The sequence below is a fragment of the Fusarium proliferatum genome (assembly GCF_900067095.1).
Source record: "Fusarium proliferatum ET1 genome assembly, contig: FPRO_scaffold013, whole genome shotgun sequence".
Classification (NCBI taxonomy): domain Eukaryota; kingdom Fungi; phylum Ascomycota; class Sordariomycetes; order Hypocreales; family Nectriaceae; genus Fusarium; species Fusarium proliferatum.
Genome location: NW_022194802.1, coordinates 783,247 through 804,815, shown reverse-complemented (window position 1 = coordinate 804,815; position 21,569 = coordinate 783,247). Strand labels below are relative to the sequence as shown.

Genomic DNA, 21,569 nt, shown 5'->3' with positions numbered 1-21,569 from the left:
GGGCGAGATAAGGGAGAGTTACTCACAGTAGTCGAGAAAGTTTAGAGGGCTGGCCTTTTGGTGACGACCTCCCGACTGTGACGATGCGTTGGTATTGTACTTTTGAAAGTGGTTCATTTGAATTGGGGCGACATTCGTTTGAATGGGAACGTCGCTCCCTGTTCGCGTAGAGGAATTCCGTCCGATTGATTGACATTCGACGCTTGAAGGATCTGGCGGTGGGGTTTCGGGTTCGCCGACGATGTGCATGCAATTGCAGTCGCTGTGTTGGACGAGTAGCAACAATTTGTTGAGCACCACGAACTCCATCTTTAGTTTGATGCTGTATACGACGGGCTTGTAGGTTGTTTGGATGTTGAAGTGGCTCATGTACTGCGTGACGATGAGGCTGATGTCGAGGAGGATGACGAGGATGTTGACGATGATGAGGTATCGCATGATCTTGCGCTCCATCTTCTTGCGCACGGCAAAGATCGGCTGGAGGCCCCGCGACGTTTCCCATATGTAGAGACCTGAGATGATTGTTTCTTGGATGCAGAAGCCGGCGAGTTGGATGCGCTCGTAGACGTTGAAGGCGCCGATGTAGCGGGCTGAGTGCTTGGTGTTGCTTCCGAGGAAGAGGACGGTCGTCGGAACATGCAGTATGAAGAAGTTGATGATGATCATGTATAGAACCCAACGCGTCTTGGACTTATCCTCAACGATGAGATGTAGTCGAGAATACAGCACGACAGATTGACCGGTGACCATACCATACCAGCCCACACAAGTCAAAACACAGAGCAAGAAATTGGGCCCCAAGCTGTAGTACCTCAACATGACAACGATACTGTGCAGCAAGATGCCCAGGGTCGCTACCATCATACTCCAGAAATAGAGCCCATCGTGACGTTTGAAGCGACTCAGTAGCGAGATGAGGATCTCGAGACAGTTGTAGCACGCTATGGCGAAGAGGCCCGCGATGGCCATGTTGACCGGCAACGACACGGAAATTGGCCCCGTCTGGCCAGTCTCCCCAGACTCAGCGGCCATGATTTCGGCGGTTCCGACGGACGTACGACGGTCATTAAGGAGAGGTAGAGTGAAGTTGGTGCGGGTGCATCGTGAACAGTTAACGTTAACGTTTGTTGGCAGCTCTTGGCGAAGGGGAAGAAGAAGAGAGGCAGAGACAGAAGAGCTTGGGTGCTACGTTAATATGGATGGTTTCCCCGTGTCGATCTGGCGCGTCATCTTTTGTGTACAGTATGAGTGGCCGCTCTTTGCATTCATTAATACGAATAACCTGTTCAGTTAATCGTCATCAGCTCCCCCTGCATTGGGGGGGCCAGGCCATGCGAACGGACCCAAAATTGATGCTTCAAGGATGTAACCGCTAAAAGCTCAAGCGTAAGCCCGGACATGATTCAAGGCCCGCATTCGTTAGCCAGTCAGTCACTCGTGTCTCAGCCATCAAACATGTGCTCGTGGCTTGGAACAAGGTTAGAGACGAGCAATGGTGCAATGGTTGGGGTCAAACGAAGAGCAAAAGACAAAACTCGGTCAGTCCCAAGCCTCAACTGTCTCTCCCAATTGACATGGGGTGATTTGCCAATGAAACAAAGCCAGAACACGGACACGGACACACCCATCCGTTGGGCCGGTAAAAGTTAAACCAGGGAGGCCATGGAGGGTTTATCGACGCGCCAACCGCGTTGGGTTAAAAAATCCCTGGACCCCCATGAAATAATCTTTATATAATTATAACCTTTTCTCCACGGCCTCGCAAAGTATGTGAGCTGTCAAGTCGTGACATTCTACCAGTTCGAGTCCGGAAGCTGGGGAGAGGTCATCAGGAGAGGGCAATGTCATCAGGAGAAATGCTGCAAGGATGAATGACAAGGGGACCAGTATTTAGAGTTTACATACAAAACCACGAAATATCATCGAGTGACAGCCTCAGTCTGCAAACGTCGAGACTGCTGCGATCTTACCAGTAATTCACGTCTCAAATGCCAGGCGCAGAGCTTAAACAGCCAGATAAAATGTCACAGCCATTTCATCTCGAGTTAAAGCAGCAAAAAAGTAAGTGTCATGAAGCAAGAGTCAAAGCGAATGACTCGCGATATGCATGAATTAACCGTAGGTAGGTCACAGCGCAGCGCCCGTAGCTTGAAGCCCTCGGAAAATTCCATGCCCGCCAGCGATGAATGATCGAGATGCATTGTCAATCGATGCGACGTCAATTTAATGTTCTCGTTGCTGTAGATTGCTCAATGGTAAGTGCTGTCTTGATTGGGAGGTCATCACAGAACGCCTCTCAGCACTTGCAGGGATGAGTACCGAGTTCCGTGCTACGGAACGGAACTACCGAGGCCAAGACTGCTTGTTTCTTCAGTGCAGGATTGAGGCAATTACTTTTAGTTATCCCGCTTTTGCTGACAGATACAGAATCAAGAATTAAGCTTTGGGTTAGGATGAACTTGTCAGATTTCACTGCCACTTTTTTACTTTTCTTTAATGCCTAAAACCGCCCGTAGGCTAAAGCGTGACTACGTATTCGCGGTTTACAATTCACAGCGCCAATCGGTCGGGATCAGTCAACCCAGTTCAGCTCCAGGCCCCGCCCCCTGTAACAAGTCAAAAGCAGCCCGCAAAAGCAGCCTAAACAATCTCCAACCGCGAGCTATTGCCCCTTCGCCTCAAATTAGACCCCTCAATACAAAATGCTCTTCAATCAAATCATCTGCCTGACAACTCATGTGTAGCACATCTGCAAGGGGACGATATCACTTTCCCCATTCAGTATCGTTCGTTTCCATGATCTTCCCGGGGCGCGAATCTCACCGGGCGATGCTTCCGGGAGGAGCCTTGGGCACCAAGTGGCCATGACCGTGGCCGTGGCCTCGGAGCTGAGGGGATCAGGGGACAATTTAGTTAGTTAGTGGCAAACCTTAAGCATAAGGGTAGTTATGCCAAGCTGAGTAACACCGAGATTCTGCATCGTCTCTGATCGACTTGGATCCTTGCAATGACAGCTGTTTCGGGGTTCACGATGCTTGGCGGTGCATCTTCTCTATGACATGGCTGTCGCTCTGTTCCCAGGGAAACTCTTGCTCCAATGAACGGATTAGTCGCTCATGGTGTGGCGACCTGGGCGTAATAGCGGCTTTGAACGGCTCGGGGTGGCTGATCATCCCGGGGGTAAATAGGAGTTCAGGTTGGGCACCATACTCGTCTTTTCTGATATGCAATACAGCGAGAGACTGGGCGATGTTGAGAAATAATGCATTGTCGGCTAAGACACGCCCCGGGCATACGCGGCGCCCAAAGCCGAATGTGTACGTATGCGGGTCTTGTTCAGGTTGACTGCCGTTGGTAGACAAGAAGCGCTCCGGATTGAAGCGCATCGGTTCATGGTGGACCTCAGGGTCGTGGGCAAAGTACCTATACACTATTAGACCGAGGCCACCCACTGACAAGGTGAACCCACCAGATATTGGGCATGATCAGGGCGTCTTTGGGAATAAAGTATCCCTCAAACACATCATCTACAATGCTTGTATGAGGCAGCCCCATAGGGACTACTGGATTCCATCGAAGAACCTCCTTAACTACCGCATTAACATAAGGAAGACTTGACCGATCTGAACAATCAGGCAGTCTCTCGTTGCCGATTACGCCGTCAATCTCCTCTTGGGCCTTCTCCTGGACATCAGGGTACAATATCATTGCTAGAAAGAACAGAGAAATGGAAGAGACGGTCTGTCATGTCAGCCAATGCTCCTCATAATCTCCACCAAGCAACGTACCGTATCAGCCCCGGCGGCGTACAGTGACAAGGCAGACCACTTGGCCGTAAACCTCGCTTCCTCTGTCGACTCTCCAGCTTCGAGAAGTCGTGAGAGAAATGAGTTATCTTGTTTACCCGAGGCGTGCTGGTGCTTGACAAAAGCATAAGGCTTTTCGGCAAGATCGTCCAGTTCTGAAGCCCATTTTTTGGCAAGCCTCTTGAAGCTCGCGCCTGGAACCCAGTCTGGTACGTATCTCACTGGGAGCGTCAGTGGTTTGCGTCGGCAGGGATTGTGTTTGGGGCGGCTTACATAGGGGTAGTATATCAACAAGGAACGCGCCGGGGACACCAGCTGCTGTTACATCATCCATGGCCTGGCCCGCCATTCTTATGAGTTTGTCTTCCTTGAACGGCTCAGCTGTATATCCGTAAGCGATTTTCAGAATAACTGAGCCGGCTTCCCTTAGCAATGTCAGCCTAGTTCCCTGACTTCTGAGCTGAGCAAACCGACTTTCTGATATGGTCAATGAACCTCTCTGGGTCGTCCAAGACATGCAGTAAGAAATGAGCAACTTCAGCTTCTTGCAGTCTGTCATACTTTGCCGCGGCCCTTTTCGATCCGATTATTCGAGCCATGTTCTTCCGGTGCGTTCTGAAGCGATTGTTGTATGGTGAGAAGCCAAGAGAGTTCTCCCAGCCAACCCTGTCTTCATCAGCCGCGATATATTATCACAGAGCGACGGTGACTCACATTTCGCCTGCCATCATAATCTTGGGTCTGGAGGAATGCTTTGCGGACTTTTTACCCAGCAGTTGCGATGCAAGTTCCCAGTTGTTTATGATGATGATTGTCTGTCCCATTACCGTGATAGAGCTGATGGGTCCTGGCCGTTATCAGCAGATGAGATGACTCGCCGTGTAGTCTATGTTTGCTGGAGGTCGTACCATAGATGTCCTTGAACTTCAACCAGTGATGCGCTTCAAACACGCCGGGCGGCGGAAGATCGCTCAGGTTTCCTACTAAAGGAAGACCCTTTGGTCCCGGGGGAAGAGGAGCTCGCTTTGAGGCATTGCCAAGTTTTTGGAGACCGATATAGATCAGAAATGCAAGGGAAATCCCAACAAGGAAATCCGATATCTCGAACATGATCACGATACTTCAACAAACGATAAGATCACAAAGAAACCAGCAGCAGGAAAGTTCAGGTACAAATTTCACATGAATTCCTGTTCAGCCAACACACATCATGTTGAGGGGCTACTCTTGACGTCTGACAAGTCTCTCATCAGCATGTCTATGCATATGCAGCCCGCTTCCTGCCGAATCATCGACTTTGTATTTGGCTGGTGATTCATGCGGTTAACATCTTCACGCTCCAGACATGTAATAAACTCCACTTCTTAATGAAAATCTTTCTTTTCTCGGAAGGTACCCCTCCAAAATTGCTTCTTCATCGTCTGATCATGTTGGTTCTGCTCGTTTGCTCGGAGGGGCATTACCAAATTTGGAATATGGTGCGCTGATGTGTTAACATCGCGTAGCCATACCTGCATGTAGTGGCAGGTAGGGCTTAGCCTCGGATTTAGGCAATAAAGTGTTAATAAAACAAGCTTAAGTAATAACTACATATACGCTATCGGTTCAATAGACAGCGCTGCGTGGTAAGCGACGAGGCTAAATCCAAGGGTCACTGTGCTTTATGATAAACCAACAACCGCTGAACTACCAGAGAACTTCAGCCCGAATTTCTAGTAAACACGCCCAATACTCACCAAAACGCCAAGCCATGCTGCCTATTCACTTCACCACTCACGATCATGAGCGGGAGCAGGACCGGGATAGTTATCCACTTCACAAGGCAGCTCCATAAGCGCTAGGCGAGGTTGGCGATAGAACGCATCATTTAAAGCGCGAAGCGCTGTCGAAATCTAGCCTACTCACTGTATCTTTTTTCTCGATCGCCATGTCTTCATCCCCAACACTAGATTCTCTCCCCAGTGAGATCCAACTCCAGATCTTTTCTCAAATCACGGCGCACGATCTTAGCATAATTGCTCGGACCTCGAAACGCCTCAACGAAATTGCAACACCGCTTCTCTGGAATGACATTGAACTCCATGAAGAGGGCTACCATGAGTCCAGACATGAGATCAAAATTCCTCCTCCAGCGAGAGACCCGGCGCGTCGGCCTTATCATCCCAAGCAGAAATGGGGAAACGGGCAAGGTGCGCGTATGAAGGCTTCTCAGTTCTTCGAGATACTGCAGAGCATGCATAAACAGAACACGAATCGTTTGCAAGCGATCACACAACGTGTAAGGCATTTGTGTACCGTGATTGATCCTTCATGGAGGCCTGTGGATAAGGATAATGATTCCGTCGATACTGAGACCGTTCAAATCTGGCATCTTCTGCCGTATTTTTCAAATTTAGAAACCTTGGAACTATACGGAGACTACTACTACTCCGAAGAGGCTGAGGAGCAGGTTCCCAGAATTCTCGGATCTCCTCCAAAACTTCGATTCCTCAAACTCTCGGGTTACATGCCACCAGAAGTACCAGCATGGCTTCTTAGAGCGGGAGATACTCTAGAACGCCTTGAACTCGACATGTTAGACCGTCCTATCTCAACATGCCTATCGAACGATCCTCACTTTACTCCTCTTCCATGTGAGAAGATAAATACAGATGATGGAAGTGTTTCCGAGTCAGATTATGGAAGTCTAGTCGATGACATGATCATCCCTAGACCCTTGGGGAACATTTTCACAGACTATGGCGACTGCAAGTTAAAGTTGCCGAAACTAAAGCATTTATTTCTTGGTCAGCCGGCAGAGTCATGCTCTTCGAACGATTTCGCGACTTATAGCTGGTCCAAACGCGCCGAGTCAGCTTGCTACGACGATTGGCTTGGAATTCTACTGGCTTCTATGAAAACACTTGAGACGCTGGTTCTGGAACAGAGACCAGCGGCTGATTATATCGAAGGAGACGGTTACAGCGAAGACACGTGGATGGACGAAATGGCATGGTCTCATGCAAGTCAGATACTTCTTGAGATGGTCCAAACCGTTGTATCTTCTGAGGCGAGCCAGCTATACTTGAAGCAGGTGTATCTGTATGGTATAGTCGCTGGCTTGGAAGAAGATGGTACGCCGTTTTTGGATTTCCCTGCGGGCAAGTTTATGCAATTTCTGAGGGACCGCGGGATCGAGTGTGAAGCGAGACGGGGGAAGTGGTGTTTCTTTGATAAACAATCTGGATCTGTGGATTGGTGCCCTTGGGATGCTGCCTCTGAGGATGAAGAGGACGAGGAGGAGGATATGGACGATGATAAGGATGAAGATGCTGAACCAAAGGCGAAGTGGGATTCTGTGCTGGCCAAGGTTTGAAAACCGAGGGCTTTTCGCATTCAATTTGAACCCATTTTAGTAATGATTGACGAAAATTGACTGGAAATCTATTTCTTTCATCGGTGGTTCACTTCCGTCGGCCAGTTCTCAGCCATCCCCGACGCATCTCGGTCTCTCCAACACAACGCCGTACCCCACATTCATAAAAGGCATTGCGTAATGATCAAGCACTTCCAACCTCCAAACAATCAACATCAATCTTCACAATGTCCTCCTTCGCCGTAGTGAAAGACATCGACCACCTCGTCCTAACATGCAATGACATCCCGGCCACTATAGAATGGTACACCAAATATCTCGGCATGAAGTCCGAGACCTTCACATCAGCAACCGACCCCTCGTCTCCACCTCGCAGCGCCTTGAAATTCGGCACTCACAAGATTAACCTTCATCAGCGCGGTAAAGAATTTGAACCTAAGGCGAGAACTGCGTTGCCTGGTACTGCTGATCTGTGCTTTATTATTGAAGACGGGACGGATCTGCAGGGCTTGGTTGAGGGGTTCGAGAAGGAGGGTATAAAGGTTCTGGAAGAGGGAAAGGTTGTTGGGAGAACGGGGGCTATGGGAGGGATTAGAAGCATTTATATCCGTGACCCTGACGGTAATTTGATTGAGTAAGTCTCAAATTTTGGTTGAGATGGCTATTTTGCGAGAATTTGCTAACTGTTCACAGACTTTCCCAGTACTCGACTTAAGGGCTGATATTAGTCAACTTGAATCGCCAGTTTGTTCGGCTTTTTCTTTCAATTCGTGGGGTTCAAGGACATAAAAGTCTTTATTGTCTTTTCCCTGTTGATTAAATCTCATTTCATCACGATAAGCAATAGGCTTCATGTTCTTGATCGAATGGTTCCACCTGAAGCCGCATTCCCTAAGGTGCTGAGCATCTAGAAACACCGTGGGACTATTCCGAAAATCCGCTGGATTGATATTTGAGTAGTCTGACTTTACACAAATTTACTGTGGTCCAGGGGGGGTTGGTTTTTAAACAAACTCCACATACCAAGGACATGTCGTGGGTCATTGTGTTTTAAACAAGCCCGTGAGACTTCTAGCCTCATCTCTTAAGCGTGTTCACCGAAGAATATAGCGGGCTGGCCTGAAAGAATCTTTCAGATGTAACAACTTCGAATTGTTCCACTTGTCGCTGGAGGATATGATTTGGGTCATGGATGCGTCGAACTGTACTTTCATATAGGAAGGTATATTCAGGAGTTGTCCTAGATACTGAAGAGCTTACGTACAAGCATAGGAGAACTTGGGGACGAAGAATGTATATATGCCCATTCACTGTCCCGAAAACTTACTACGGAGTATGCATGCCTACTTACAACAAAGTGGCTGGCTGAACCGCTGCGGTTGAGTCGGAATCAGTGGAACTCGACTCTCACCTTGACTCACGCAATCCTCGCATCAATCCTATCTCGGCAATCTCAGTTCCGGCATCCAGTTCCTTGGTAGCAACCCGTAATGCAGCTGTCGTCATAACCAAGATCCATTGCAATTGGGCAATGTCCTCCTTTTTCGATTGATATCATCAGGAAAAGTGAGAGCGGCATCTCTAGCATAAGATCAGCAGGGACTATACCCAGAGTATGGTAGAGCTTATCTCCCATTCTCCATTCCAGTCCAACCAAGCTCCCGGTGACGATCTACGAAATGCCGATCAGCCTAGGGCACGTGGGGCCAAATCTGGCTTCCGGCGGATCACTAGGAGGCCTACTGGTGCTGCGGTTAAGGATAAATGCATACAAAGCAAGAGTATAGGGAGACTTGGCATGATTCGTGACAGCACGAGGATAGTGGCATGTTCCTGATCTGTGTCTCCAAGTAGGAATCTACGAACTATTAACCAGGTACCAAAACGTCCTCCATTTCCAGCTCCCTGATGCACGTCTTGCTCTATCAAACCACAGCCAAAAAGCAAAAGAAATCGCATAAGCAAAGGTGTTGAGACTCCTGCAGTAGCGGCGATTAGATCCTGCAAAAAAGGTCAAAGATCGTCGATTCCACTGGACCGAAATGCTGCAATTTCACCAACACAAGTCAGTGATGCAGATCAAAACATAAGGGGAGGGGCCTGCTCTGCTCAGTGCGGTTAAGATCGACACTACCGGGCTGCGTAAGGCTAAACACGGTAGGTCCAGCTCTCCACAGTTGGACGAGACAAAATTACCGAAAAATAGGGACTATAAGGGGAGAGTGACGTAGAGAGTTTGAGGAATGATGGCTGAGACGGTTTGTTTGAGAGATGACGATAATACTTTGCTATTATTTCTGTGGCATCTAGTAGCGCCTTGCGCTGATCGGAGTTCACAATTAGATCTGATGATATTCAAAGCTCAAAACACAAACTGGAAGGACGAGGAGCTGTAAAGTCATAATAATACAAATGCTCAGGGTAACATCTACGCCTTCATTGCTATACAAGTATCGAAATCACTCAGAGCCCCATAAGGCGTGGATCTTGCCTGAATCTATGATGCCGTCAGCTCCCCGGTGGGCTCAACACCACACTAACTCTCATGACTCCGTTTTACAGAATGATCGACAAGACTACTGACTTCTGGTGACAATATCAATCTCTTTCTTGGATATTCCCTTGGCAGAATGCCTCCGTATAAAGACCTCCCTTCACCCCGTCAAACCTATTCTCATAATCATCTCATCTCATCTCAACCCAACTCTTCTTTACACCACACTCCTTTAAGTAAAAACACTCTTTCAGTTTTCTTTTTCACCACATTCAAAATGAAGGCCACTTTCTTCTCCGTTTTCGCCCTCGCCATCTCAGCCCTCGCCTCCCCTGTTCCTGGGGTTCAGAAGGACACCCACTCTGTTGAGCAGGTCAACGGTGCTATTCACAGCGCTGAGAACATCGTCGACAAGGTTGGCGTGAAGCAGATCGTCGACAAGGCTACCAAGTCTCCTGCGAAGCGTGCTGCTATCTCCAACCCTCAGGAGCTCATCACTGTTCTCAAGAGCGGTGTTAGCAACATCAACAAGAAGACCACTAGTCTGAGTAAGTGATGGCTTTGAATTTGATGTTTGGGTTGGTGCTAATGGATTTAGACTCTATTGCTGAGAAGGTCAAGGCTGGTGATCTTACCAAGGACGCTGGTGCTACCAAGGCCATCCCTGGTTTTGAGTCTGTTCACTTCGAGCTTACTGAGATTGTCACCAAGCTCACCGGTGCTGCTGGTCTTGATGTTGCCGACTCTGATGTCGACACTGTCCTCAACCTCGTTGTCGTCCTCGTCTCTGAGGTTCTCACCGCTGTCAAGACCATCGTCACTGTTACTGGCCTCCGACCTCAGCTCATCTCCATCCTCCACTCTGTCTTCCAGATCCTCACCAAGGTTCTCGTCCTTGTCATTGGCCTCGTTTCCGCCATTGTTCCTGGTCTGGTTGCCGGTCTTACTCCTCTCCTTGCTGGTCTCGGCAACGGCGTTCTCGCTCCCGTCCTTCTTCCCGTCACTGGCCTCCTTGCTAGCCTCGCTGTCTAAATGGATTTCTCCTGGGTATAGCTACATTGAGTGCACTATGAGCATAAAGCTTTTTGGATTGACCGATAGCCACACAAGCTCAATTCATCATCATGATATCACGGGGAGGCATCTTGGGTTAATGTCTATGGCCAATGGTCTTCTTTGTATATAATTACTCTTATCAACAAAAGTTCACGATATTTAACTGTCACGCCTATCTCTTCGTGTTTTGCATCACTAATCGATTTGCCTATATGTGAAGCAGATGATAGACTGATCTATTTACTAATCATCGCACTATTCTAAAAGTCCAAAAACGGGTATGTGTTTCCCCTCTCGATTTTCCATATCAGTTAGTGCTGATGGTATCTCATCGGGGTTCAAAAATTCTTGGTTTGCGCCCTATGGCTGACAAAACCTACGTCACATCGAAATGGGGTAAGATGAAGCTCAAAGGGAAAGTCTTTCCATGATAAAACTAACTCGGTCTGACTTGCGCCTTTCAATTGACATCAATTAAGTGGATATAAAATATTAGACATTTCGCAGCAGCACCAACACAACATTCTACGAACGTCACTTGATACACTATGGCAGCATCCCGCTCAGTCTCAATCACTTATGTCCCTGCGGACTGTGGATCAATCATTCCGGGCAAATCCAAAGCGCCCCAGGCCTTCAGAGACGTCGGAATCGTTGGCAAATTAAGAGACGCTGGTGTACCATCTGTCTCTGAACATCAAGCTCTTGAGGCACCAGCAACATTCTCTGCTACAACTTTCAGCGCAGGCAGTGCGCGCAATGAAGACATCAATATCTCGGTCTGCGAAAACGTTGAGCGGACCATCGGCAATAACTTCAGGGCTTCGATCAGTCAACCTAATTTCCAGCTAATTCTCGGCGGCGAGTGCTGTATGCTGCCAGCTGTCCTCTCTGCCTTCTGGAAACATGCCGACTCGCAGTCTCAGCCTAAACGTATTGGTCTGGTTTATATCGACGCTGATACCGACCTTACCTCTCCTACAGATCCAAGCTCTATTGGCACCTTTGCTGGGATGAATATGGCACATCTGGTTCGGTTGCCTGGTGCGCTTCCACGAATGGAGCAGTTCTCTCGTCCATCAGGCGAACCTGTCTGTGATGCTTCGAATACTGTTTTCTTCGGCACGAACATGTCTCTTCCTGGGAACAAACCAGAGCACTTCAAGTATCTTTTTGACAATAACTTCAAAGTCGTCAGTTCAGCATCCGTGGCGAAAGATCCTGAGCAACGCGCAAAAGAAACACTTGAGTTTCTGCAAGACAAAGTCGATATCATTATGGTTCATTTAGATGTCGACTCGATTGATCCCGGGACGTTTCCTTTGGCGAATGTTCCCAACTTTACTGGTGTGGGGTTTGAGAATATGATGAGAGCTCTCAAAGTGCTGCTTGGAAGTGAAAAGGTTGGAGGCCTCACTGTTGCGGAGGTTAACCCAGATCATGATCCCGGGTTGAAGATGACTGAGAGATTGACTTCGCATATCGTGGAGATGTTGGCCGCAAGAATGTGAAGGTAGAGATATATGCGCTGCATAAAATAGTGATAAGAATGGAAGATCGATATGTTACGCTATGAACGCTAGGCCTGTATCAGAGTGTGATAGGCAAGGCACAGCTTGACGTTGATAGGGCCGCGTGCATAGAGCATTCGTCACCTCAACCAACGCCCCCAAATTCGGGCACGTCACACTCACCTAGTCTATCCCCGCTCTCAACGAAGGTGCCAAGATCATTACTCACTAACAATTAGCATCTGAGACGAATATTTGCGATGGGCAATACGTATTCTTTATTCTTTCCCCCAAATCCACAGTTTATGGAGGAGGACCTCACCGCGCAGAATGGACGCGTCTTCATTGTGACAGGTGGCTACTCCGGCGTAGGCTTCGAATTGAGTCGTATGCTCTATCAAGCTGGCGGATCCGTTTACATCGCTGGAAGATCACAAGAGAAAGCAGAATCAGCTATCAATCAACTCAAGGAACAATATCCCGATGCAAGCGGCAGCCTCAGCTTTCTCAAGATAGCCCTCGACGACCTGAATTCTATAAAAGCAGCAGCAGAAGATTTCAAGTCGAGAGAGTCCAGGCTCGACGTCCTTTTCAACAACGCAGGAGTATCTAACCCTCCAGCGGGTTCAGTCTCAGCTCAGGGATATGAACTCAGTATGGCAACGAACGCCATCGGGCCTTGGTATCTCACGCAGCTTCTCTTACCAATTCTGAAAGAGACGGCAAAGAGCCAGCCCTCAGCATCAGTTCGAGTAGTCTGGACGGCCTCCATCGTCACAGATCTCTCTGTTCCAAAGGGTGGAGTCAAAATGGAAGAAGTCATCAATCCATCTAAGGACCAGCAAGTCAACTACACGAATTCAAAGACAGGAAACTGGTACCTCGCCAGCGTTCTGGCAGATCGGGTTGGCTCTCATGGTATTCTCAGCGTTTGTCACAATCCAGGAAACCTTCACAGTAACCTGCTTCGCCACATGCCGTCGATTGTTGGCTATATCGTTTCACCGCTTCTTTATCATGCCAAGTTCGGCGCTTATACCAACCTATGGTCTGGTCTCTCGCCGGACTTGCAGATTGAGGATGGAGGGAGGTTTATCTTGCCTTGGGGTCGCTTTCATTCGAGTCCCAGGGCTGACTTGTTGGAGAATCTCAAGTCGAAGGAGCAGGGAGGAACAGGGACTGCGGCTGAGTTTGCGGAATACTGTGATAAGATCATTGCAGATCATCAGTAGTATCTCTTCTGTCGCTGAATTTACTGTGTAATGTAACTGAATTGCTATGCAAGCTATCTATAGCGCATCTCGCATCTCGCATCAGCTTCACATCTTTACATCTCAACTCAAGTTTCCACCAGAGGTTCAATGTCATGAATTGGCAGATTTATGCAACATCCAGAGATGGTAGCTAAGAAACAAAACGTCTGGGGAGAAATATTTGACTTTGATAATTATTTTGCTACTCTCACTCCTTGCGATAATCGAGCCAACCTTTGGCTCGATCGCCATCATGTTCATCGGGTCAGCTACCTAAGATCTAAAGCTCTGGTGTATAACCAATAGCCTTGTTCAAAGCATACACATCCCAATAAAAGGGCATGATACTCTTGATAACCCCAGCCTCAAGATCAACCTGGATGACCTGGCACAGAGGATACTTCAATTCCTCCCCAGTTTTGCGGACCTTGAGATGCAGATAACCGAGCGAAATGATGCGGTTCGAGCCCTCCTTTTCGAATATCTCAGGGTTCTGGACATCGACTTTGTCAAAGTAGTCGGCCATAGCTTTTGCCCATTGCTGGAAACCATCAGGTCCAGTGTATTCGCCAGCGTATGGTAGTCCAGATGATTGTTTGAGGCGCACTTCTTTCGAGAGAGATGCTGCCATACCGCTGAAGTCGCGTTCGTCAGGTGGCGAAGCCATGTAAATGCGCTCAGCATCGTAGAATGATTCAAGGATTGATCGTGCAGTGTGAGTAGTGGTGGGTGCCATCTTGAACGTTGAGGATGATGATTCTTTGAAGGGAAATAATCGATAGACAAACAATTGCTTACAGAAAGCGAAAACACAAGGAGATATTACGGTCTATTTATTTGCTTGGCGAATAAAGTGCTGATTAACTGGGACTAAGCTCGCTGTAGGATTTTTGGGTTACATGCTGAGATATTGTCGAATGGAGATGGCTCATCATTATCTCCAAGGAGGATTCTCCAGGGACTTTTGATGTAGTTTCCTGAATTGGCAATTGGGGGCCGGAGTTTTCGGAGTACGAAGTTGCCGACTGCTATCAATTGCTTGCACCGGGCGGATCTAAGCTTTGCCGATGTAATTGTCCCCACGATACTTCGTATTGGAGATTGAGTTTCTAACCGTATTCTCATATAAATATGACTTCTTCCCCGCAACCAGCCAGCTTGTCGCTTGGCAAAGCTTGACTCGGCAAGGAATGCATGAAGTGAACAAACAAGGAAAAGCTCAATTGAGACAGACACAATAAGCACGTGGAACCTGGAACTTTGTGGGAAAGACAAGATGGCTGAATCACTCACATTCGGAAATCTCTTGGTGACCGCTAATCGATCTCTAACCTTGTTATTTTGGTGACGGTGCCTGGCGTGACCTCATTTTCGGGTCCAGATGAAAGAGACTGGCCAACAAGAAGGCGAATTCTCGATTTCTGGGGCGATGTGACTATTCTAGAATCGCCTAACCCCAAGTTCACGGACCGTTTCCAGGTGACGTTGGAGGCAACTATGACGCAATGAGCACGAGGGTCACAGAGGGGGGACCACCCAAATTTTGCGGCTACCACATGCCTACCTCCAGTCCCTGGGGCTGTCCACTCTCTCTAGCATCATCATTCTGAGGGATAAATCAACCCTAAGGCATGGCATGACTTCTCATACCACGATACAATGTCGAGCTCTGCAGAGCTGCAACGCGAACGCGAGGTGCAGGGTTACTTCCAGAGCTGGCAGATAGCCCAAGGTTCCTCTCTCAAGGTAGCCAGAAGTGTTGACAGCATCAGCGCGCCATCTCAGATCAATGACGCACACACGCCTCAGCCCTCCTCCGACAAGGCGCTCTCAGCCTTTGCGCAACTCGCTGTCTTTCGTCTCAACGTGAAGCGTTGTATGGTTTCACTCATCGATTCTTCTAATCAATACATTCTCGCCGAAGCCACGCGAAATCTGCGATTGGGATCACTCGAAGAAGAACCTGGTGCAAAAACCACCGACGACAAGAAAGACTCCAACATAGCCGAATATAACAGTGACTTGTGGTGTAGGTTAGACGATCTCTATAGTTGAGACAATCACAGCTCCTCCTTGTCTTCATGGCTAATTACTTGCAGTGGGAACTTCGATTCTCTCCCGCCCAGAAGCCGTTTGCGAACACTGCCTACACAATACATGCATCGGTCGCGATCCTGATGGTAAAACATACACGGCCTCTGGCCTTATCGTTCCCGATTGTCGCCTCGATGATCGCTTCAAATCGCGCGTATATGTCCAATCCGAACCAGGTGTGCGCTTCTACGCTGGCGTACCCATCTTCTCACGAAAAGGATACAAGGTCGGAGCGTATGCTGTTTCAGACGAACAACCGCGCGATGGACTATCGATCGAGGATGTGAAGTTTATGCAGAGTGTTGCGCAAGCTATCACAGAACATCTGGAATGGGCACGCGACCGTGTTGACAGGTTTAAAGGCGAGCGCATCGTTCGCGGACTGGCGACCTTCATCGAAGGCTGCTCAAGTGACGACCCTATCTTGTCGAAGGAGGATCAACCTCAGAGGCCCTCGATTAAACGTCCCCCAGGCATGACTATAACTGCGACGAGGCGCTCCTCTCTGCACAACACCATGCGCAAGGTTGATCCTGACTCCAACCAACGATCCCAGGAAGCTACATCACCGCCTCGTAAGCACAAGCCACAGACGGACGGTTTATCAAGAATGTACCATCGAGCGGCCGATAACCTACGATCTGCAATCCTCGCCGATGGAGTTGTGCTCTTCGGTGCCACAGCCTCCAGCGTTCAACATCGAACCCGAGCGGTACAGGTAGGGCAGGGTGGTGCTACGGAGGCTGACGGGCTGCCGACGCAACTCGATGCAGAACCCGATACCTTCAGCACAGAGAGCTCCGAATCCGACACATCACCGCTGTCAAGACCCTGCAAGCTTCTTGCTTACTCGTTGGCAGATAAGGGCAAACCCCTGGACCTCGAGCAAGGTCCATCCTTCTCTATCGGAGCTCTCGAGAAATACTTTTCACTCTTTCCTAAAGGAAAGACGTTTACGTTTACAGAAGAAGGAGCCGGTCTTTCGTCTGATGACGACAGTGCGAGCGATGGTAGCCCTGCTCCCGCCGGGGGAAGAAGCAAGCGGCGCAAAGAGAAGATCGATCACAAGGAACTCCTTAAGAAGATTCCTGGGGCAAAAGCCGTTGTCTTCTTGCCATTGTTTGACTACGTCGAAGATAAACTTGTTGGTGGATGTTTCCTCTGGACGTCGGTGCCGGGTCGCATGATGAACTTGGATGAGGACCTTTCCTACCTACGAGCTTTCGGCAACAGCATCACCAGTCAAGTCGGACGAATAAATACACGAAAGAACGAAGCAGCAAAAACTACATTCATCGCCAGTATGAGTCACGAATTACGAAGTCCGCTACATGGCATCTTGGGCGCTGCTGAATTCCTCAAAGACGCAGTAACTGACTCGTATGAAGCTGGCCTCGTCAACTCGATCGCGACTTGTGGCAAGACACTTCTCGATACCTTGAACCATGTGCTTGACTTCAGCAAGATAAACAATCTCGGCAGCGGACATTTAAAAAAGGGTGCAAAGCACAGCAAGGTCATTAGCCTCTCTTCTGATTCCATGGAGAGCCTAAATATGACGGCTTCAGTGGACCTCTCCATTCTTGTTGAGGAGGTTGTTGACGCCGTGGCAACTGGTCACAACTTCAAAAGGCTTCCCAGGAAGCAACAAGACGATGCAATATTGGGTGGCAAGGATAACCAAGTAGCCCCAGAACCAGGAACCGATCATCCTGTATCAATCCTCCTGGATATTAGCCCGAGGGCATCATGGATGGTCAAGACACAGCCTGGCGCCCTTCGAAGAATTGTCATGAATCTGTTCGGTAACGCGCTCAAGTACACAGCGTTAGGCTTTGTACTTGTCTCGGTACGGGCACAAGAGATCAGCGGCGATTCTAGAATAGATGTCTTGATCCGAGTCACGGATACCGGAAAAGGAATGTCGGAGGACTTCCAACAGAACCGTCTCTTTATTCCTTTTAGCCAGGAAGATTCCTTCCAACCTGGCACTGGTCTAGGCTTGAGCATTGTTAAACAGATTGTGGATTCACTTGGAGGAACGCTAGAGGTCAAGTCGGAACAGGATAAGGGTACTGAGATTGAAGTCCGACTCCGTCTCGAGCCGGTTCCTCAAGAGAGCCCGAAGCCGGAAGAGCCTATGGCATCTATGGTTGAACAACTCCGGGGAAGGTCTTTGGTGCTCCTGGAAGCAAGCGAGGACTTCCATTCGAAAACTATTACTAAACAAGTCGAGGTGCGCAACGAAGCCTTGCTGGAAATCTTCTCAAGTTGGTTCAACATGAAGGCTGCAAGAGAGATAGATACGGATGTACCCAAAGCCGATTTCTATCTCTATTGTGAACCCCCATCTGCAAAGACTCTCGAAAAGCGGTTTGAAGAGACTGCGACAGACGGAGGTCGCAATAAAAAAGCGCCCATCATCATCATCAGCCTGAACGAAGAGGAAGCGGCAAAGATATCGAGAGCTCAGAGTAAGGCTTTAGCCAGATTGTCAGATGTGGTTGAAGTCATTCCACAACCGTAAGTCATGGCCTCGCGCAATTTCGCATAGATGCTAACATGTACTTAGATGTGGCCCTAGAAAGCTCGCCCAAGTATTCAGCCGATGCTTGAACAGGATTGGGGAGGTCAGAGAAGATGATAATAAGAGAAACCCCATTCAGAGTGCACAGACAGATGGCAGACAGCCAAACGAGCAGAACACTCCGGACAGAGAGGACGCAACAGAACAGATGAACTCGAAATTACATCAAGATAAAAACAGCAAACGCGTTCGGGCTGAGACTACTACGTCGCCATTACCGCGAGGAAAGGAAGAACAGAGCCGCCCCCAAAACGGCAGTCGGAATAATGGCCAGAATAACGAAAAGAAGGAGAGTAATGAAGAGTTCAGGAAGGAGGTGTACCATAAATTTTCGCAAAACACACGAAAACAAAAGATGCCAGAAATGCCAGGCAAGGCACACGTCCTACTCGTCGACGACAACAAGATCAATCTCAACCTCCTAACAATGTTCATGAAAAAGTGCGGATTCTCCTATGAGGAAGCCGAGAACGGAGAAGAAGCCGTCGATACGTTTAAAAAGTCGACAATCGGCGACGCAGAACCAGGAGCACCCGTCAAGAAACACTTCGACTACATCCTGATGGACATAAGCATGCCCGTCATGAACGGTATCGAGGCGACAAAGAGGATCCGCAAGCTCGAGGCCGAGTATAAGATCCCGCGGACGACGGTGTTTGCGCTGACGGGCCTAGCGAGCGCGGATGCGAGGCTGGATGCCATGTCGGCGGGCGTGGACCTGTTTTTGCCTAAGCCGGTCAAGTTTGCCGAGTTAAAGACGATGATTGAAAACAACTAGATTTACATATGATATGAAATATGCGTACTTGTTTATGATAGATGTGTAATAGAAGACGTGGAATGATTGAAGTCGAGTTTGTGATGCGATGGGGTGAATTGGTGATTGGAGCTATCTTGGCCGAAACGAAACAAGCCAAACAGCTTGAGGTCCGTACTGATTGACTTGATAAGGCCCCTTCTCTGGGTCTTCATAACGTCGCTGGCAACTTATAATCGCCTTGACACGGCTTCAAAGTACTAATCCTCTCAAACCTCGATTGAAACGGCGCCCGGGCCATCACCAATACTCAAGACTACAAACCTCTGACTACATGACCGAGTTAAATGATGGTAGACTCGGATCGCAACACGGCAGATGCCATTTAGTACATCAGTCAGTGTGATAGTTCCGCGGCGAATTTGCTCATTGAGGTCCTCTAATGTTGCTTCTCCTTCTTGCCAAGAGCAAACGCGAGGCCAAACAGACGGTTGGCCGATGTTAGATGGCCATATACTACATTCAATCTTGCGGGAGAGATCGGGCGCGTTTCTGCTTTGCCCAATCAGCCAGTGCAGATTTGTGAGATGGTGGTACATCAATTTGTGGTAGATCTGCAGTCTTCAAACAGGTGAGTAGGTAGGTACCTGGCTGAGAGCAAGTCGGTCATGTCCGATCTCAATTACTCTGGCCTTTGTGCAAATATTCTTTGGTGGTATTATTTAAGCCTCTGTTAGGTTCTCTCGTGATATTATGGTGGTTTTGTTTTCTCAGGCGTTGTTGATTGCGTGCCGAAGGAGGGCTGCTAGTCACTTTATTTTACTTTTCTTCACCTCCCCAATCTGTATAGGTCAACCACCATTTTCTTCGTCTTTCCGCAGTCTCTTCATCGCCGACTTTGCCCAGAATTTTGCTCATGATACAAGCTACCTAGTAATCAACTCACCGTCGTTTGGAGCCCGAGAGACATGGCCTATCAGAAATGCAAGGTGGGCAATTGCCCATTTCCTGACGACTCCCTTTCCGACGAATTTCTTGCGCCCTGCGATGACTGTGGCTCTGCGATACCGGCTTTCACTGCTCTTTTGGTCACATCGCCGCTCTCCATGGATATGCGTTCTGTGCTGAATTCTAAGGAGCCGCGTGACAAACCTTTGACACGCGAATGGAGATCGAGGTTCGCGGATCCGACATAAACTCGTTCCAGAGCAGTGAGACACTCTTTCATCCCGTTCGATAGGTGATACTTACGAAGAAGGCAAACATATAGAAATTGCCATCGTCGCATGGAGCGTATCCCTTACATCAGATGCTCTCGACAAGGTACACCAACTGGATGGACAGTACATTGTATAGTCCGTGTACAGAAGCTGCTTTCTCGTGACAAATCTATGGAAGGACCTGGAGATCTCGATTCAAAGTCACGCTAAAGCCTTTAACGCAACCCTCTACTGCAAACCATCATTCATGGCTTTCTCGGTGCAGTTCTTGGTCTGCGCATCAAACAGCAGCATCAACCCCAATGACCCTATCCCAAGGCTTTCATGCATTGGGTCAGCTCCCAGTTCTCCCCACGCCCTCAAAGAAGCAATCCGCGGGGGTATCGACCTCCCACCCAAGTTACTGGAAATCAACGCTGCTCTACGCCGCAAACGAGCCCACGATATCGACCTGGAGAAATCCCGCAGGCACCGCGCAAAACGACGTGCCCAAGATCCAATCAGTTATAAGCAGCGCGTTCCTTCTGATAAGAAGTCCTGGAGTCTGAAGAGCCCCGACAAAGTCCTGAAGATTGCCGCGAAAGTCCAAGAGAAGAATGAATCCACAAATCGCTTTGTGTATGGCACATGCGAGGAGCCTTTTCAAACCCAGGCCGCCCTTGATGCACACCTGAACACCGAAAAACACGCAAAACGAGCGGCCGGTATGCAGTTAGCTCCTCTATCTATGTTTGCTCAGAACCTGAAGAACCAGCGGCCAATTCCACTGTACTCCATGCAGCAAGCCTTTCCCTAATCAGCGGTCTCTTGATCGACACTTGGCAACTTCCCTACACAAGCGGTGAGCTGCCTCTGCTACTACAACTTCATAATACACGTCGACACGGTTTTTTGGACTTTCACTGACTATAAATATAGCTTACGCTGGCTGAGCAATTCCGCGAAGAAGGTCAGAATGTGCTGCTCTTTATCGACAACATTTTCCGTTTCACTCAGGCAAAGCTTTCAATGATGGGTACTGCTCCATTCACAGCGTCCCATGGATGATGAAGCTGAATTAAGACCCAAAATCACTCTCCAGACCATCTACCATACCTTAGAAGAGTCTCTGGAGTGAAAGGACAGTGGCGATTTGCCTAACAGTTTTCTAGAGAGCTGGACTGTGAAGTATAGACGGGCGGGCTGGGACGGCCCCACAGGAGTCGTGAGAGTGGTTCAGGCATTGACCCTGGTGTCACAGAGACTTCGACATCGAAAGCACGACTGCATACTTAGATAGATCAGACATGGCGAATGAGAGCACAGGGGCTCCCGAGAGGCATCTTTCGAGGCCACAAAGTGTATTCCGCAAGGTAAATATCCGAGTCCATTGCAAAACAGGCATGGAATTTGACAGTAAAGTATCCCTCCAAGAGGAGCAGCCGAGAACGTAAACG

The 21,569-nt window shown here is 48.7% G+C and overlaps 10 protein-coding genes across 10 annotated transcripts; 7 read left to right on the top strand and 3 right to left on the bottom strand.

The window, feature by feature from the left end:
* Window positions 1–18: 18 nt before the first annotated feature.
* On the bottom strand, window positions 19–1,032 carry FPRO_12903 (uncharacterized protein; the record flags this gene model as incomplete). The annotated part of the gene is made up of 1 exon (XM_031223471.1): window positions 19–1,032. One exon carries the CDS (start codon window positions 1,030–1,032, stop codon window positions 19–21), a length of 1,014 nt encoding a protein of 337 aa, XP_031088826.1.
* A 1,994-nt stretch (window positions 1,033–3,026) lies between these two features.
* Window positions 3,027–4,916, bottom strand: FPRO_12902 (uncharacterized protein; the record flags this gene model as incomplete). Its single annotated transcript, XM_031223469.1, has 7 exons — window positions 3,027–3,423; window positions 3,470–3,741; window positions 3,789–4,027; window positions 4,080–4,231; window positions 4,281–4,472; window positions 4,521–4,653; window positions 4,715–4,916. The coding sequence occupies 7 exons, from the start codon at window positions 4,914–4,916 to the stop codon at window positions 3,027–3,029; spliced, it is 1,587 nt and encodes a 528-aa protein (XP_031088825.1).
* An 817-nt stretch (window positions 4,917–5,733) lies between these two features.
* On the top strand, window positions 5,734–7,161 carry FPRO_12901 (uncharacterized protein; the record flags this gene model as incomplete). The annotated part of the gene is made up of 1 exon (XM_031223468.1): window positions 5,734–7,161. One exon carries the CDS (start codon window positions 5,734–5,736, stop codon window positions 7,159–7,161), a length of 1,428 nt encoding a protein of 475 aa, XP_031088824.1.
* Window positions 7,162–7,388: 227 nt separating this feature from the next.
* FPRO_12900 (related to Virulence protein STM3117) lies at window positions 7,389–7,876 on the top strand (the record flags this gene model as incomplete). The annotated part of the gene is made up of 2 exons (XM_031223467.1): window positions 7,389–7,795; window positions 7,855–7,876. The coding sequence occupies 2 exons, from the start codon at window positions 7,389–7,391 to the stop codon at window positions 7,874–7,876; spliced, it is 429 nt and encodes a 142-aa protein (XP_031088823.1).
* A 2,056-nt stretch (window positions 7,877–9,932) lies between these two features.
* Window positions 9,933–10,687, top strand: FPRO_12899 (uncharacterized protein; the record flags this gene model as incomplete). Its single annotated transcript, XM_031223466.1, has 2 exons — window positions 9,933–10,203; window positions 10,254–10,687. 2 exons carry the CDS (start codon window positions 9,933–9,935, stop codon window positions 10,685–10,687), a joined length of 705 nt encoding a protein of 234 aa, XP_031088822.1.
* A 572-nt stretch (window positions 10,688–11,259) lies between these two features.
* On the top strand, window positions 11,260–12,222 carry FPRO_12898 (uncharacterized protein; the record flags this gene model as incomplete). The annotated part of the gene is made up of 1 exon (XM_031223465.1): window positions 11,260–12,222. One exon carries the CDS (start codon window positions 11,260–11,262, stop codon window positions 12,220–12,222), a length of 963 nt encoding a protein of 320 aa, XP_031088821.1.
* A 260-nt stretch (window positions 12,223–12,482) lies between these two features.
* On the top strand, window positions 12,483–13,454 carry FPRO_12897 (uncharacterized protein; the record flags this gene model as incomplete). The annotated part of the gene is made up of 1 exon (XM_031223464.1): window positions 12,483–13,454. One exon carries the CDS (start codon window positions 12,483–12,485, stop codon window positions 13,452–13,454), a length of 972 nt encoding a protein of 323 aa, XP_031088820.1.
* A 301-nt stretch (window positions 13,455–13,755) lies between these two features.
* On the bottom strand, window positions 13,756–14,211 carry FPRO_12896 (uncharacterized protein; the record flags this gene model as incomplete). Its single annotated transcript, XM_031223463.1, has 1 exon — window positions 13,756–14,211. The coding sequence occupies one exon, from the start codon at window positions 14,209–14,211 to the stop codon at window positions 13,756–13,758; it is 456 nt and encodes a 151-aa protein (XP_031088819.1).
* Window positions 14,212–15,134: 923 nt separating this feature from the next.
* FPRO_12895 (uncharacterized protein) lies at window positions 15,135–18,934 on the top strand (the record flags this gene model as incomplete). Its single annotated transcript, XM_031223462.1, has 3 exons — window positions 15,135–15,504; window positions 15,575–18,092; window positions 18,142–18,934. The coding sequence occupies 3 exons, from the start codon at window positions 15,135–15,137 to the stop codon at window positions 18,932–18,934; spliced, it is 3,681 nt and encodes a 1,226-aa protein (XP_031088818.1).
* A 1,446-nt stretch (window positions 18,935–20,380) lies between these two features.
* FPRO_12894 (uncharacterized protein) lies at window positions 20,381–20,929 on the top strand (the record flags this gene model as incomplete). Its single annotated transcript, XM_031223461.1, has 1 exon — window positions 20,381–20,929. The coding sequence occupies one exon, from the start codon at window positions 20,381–20,383 to the stop codon at window positions 20,927–20,929; it is 549 nt and encodes a 182-aa protein (XP_031088817.1).
* Between the last annotated feature and the right edge of the window lie 640 nt (window positions 20,930–21,569).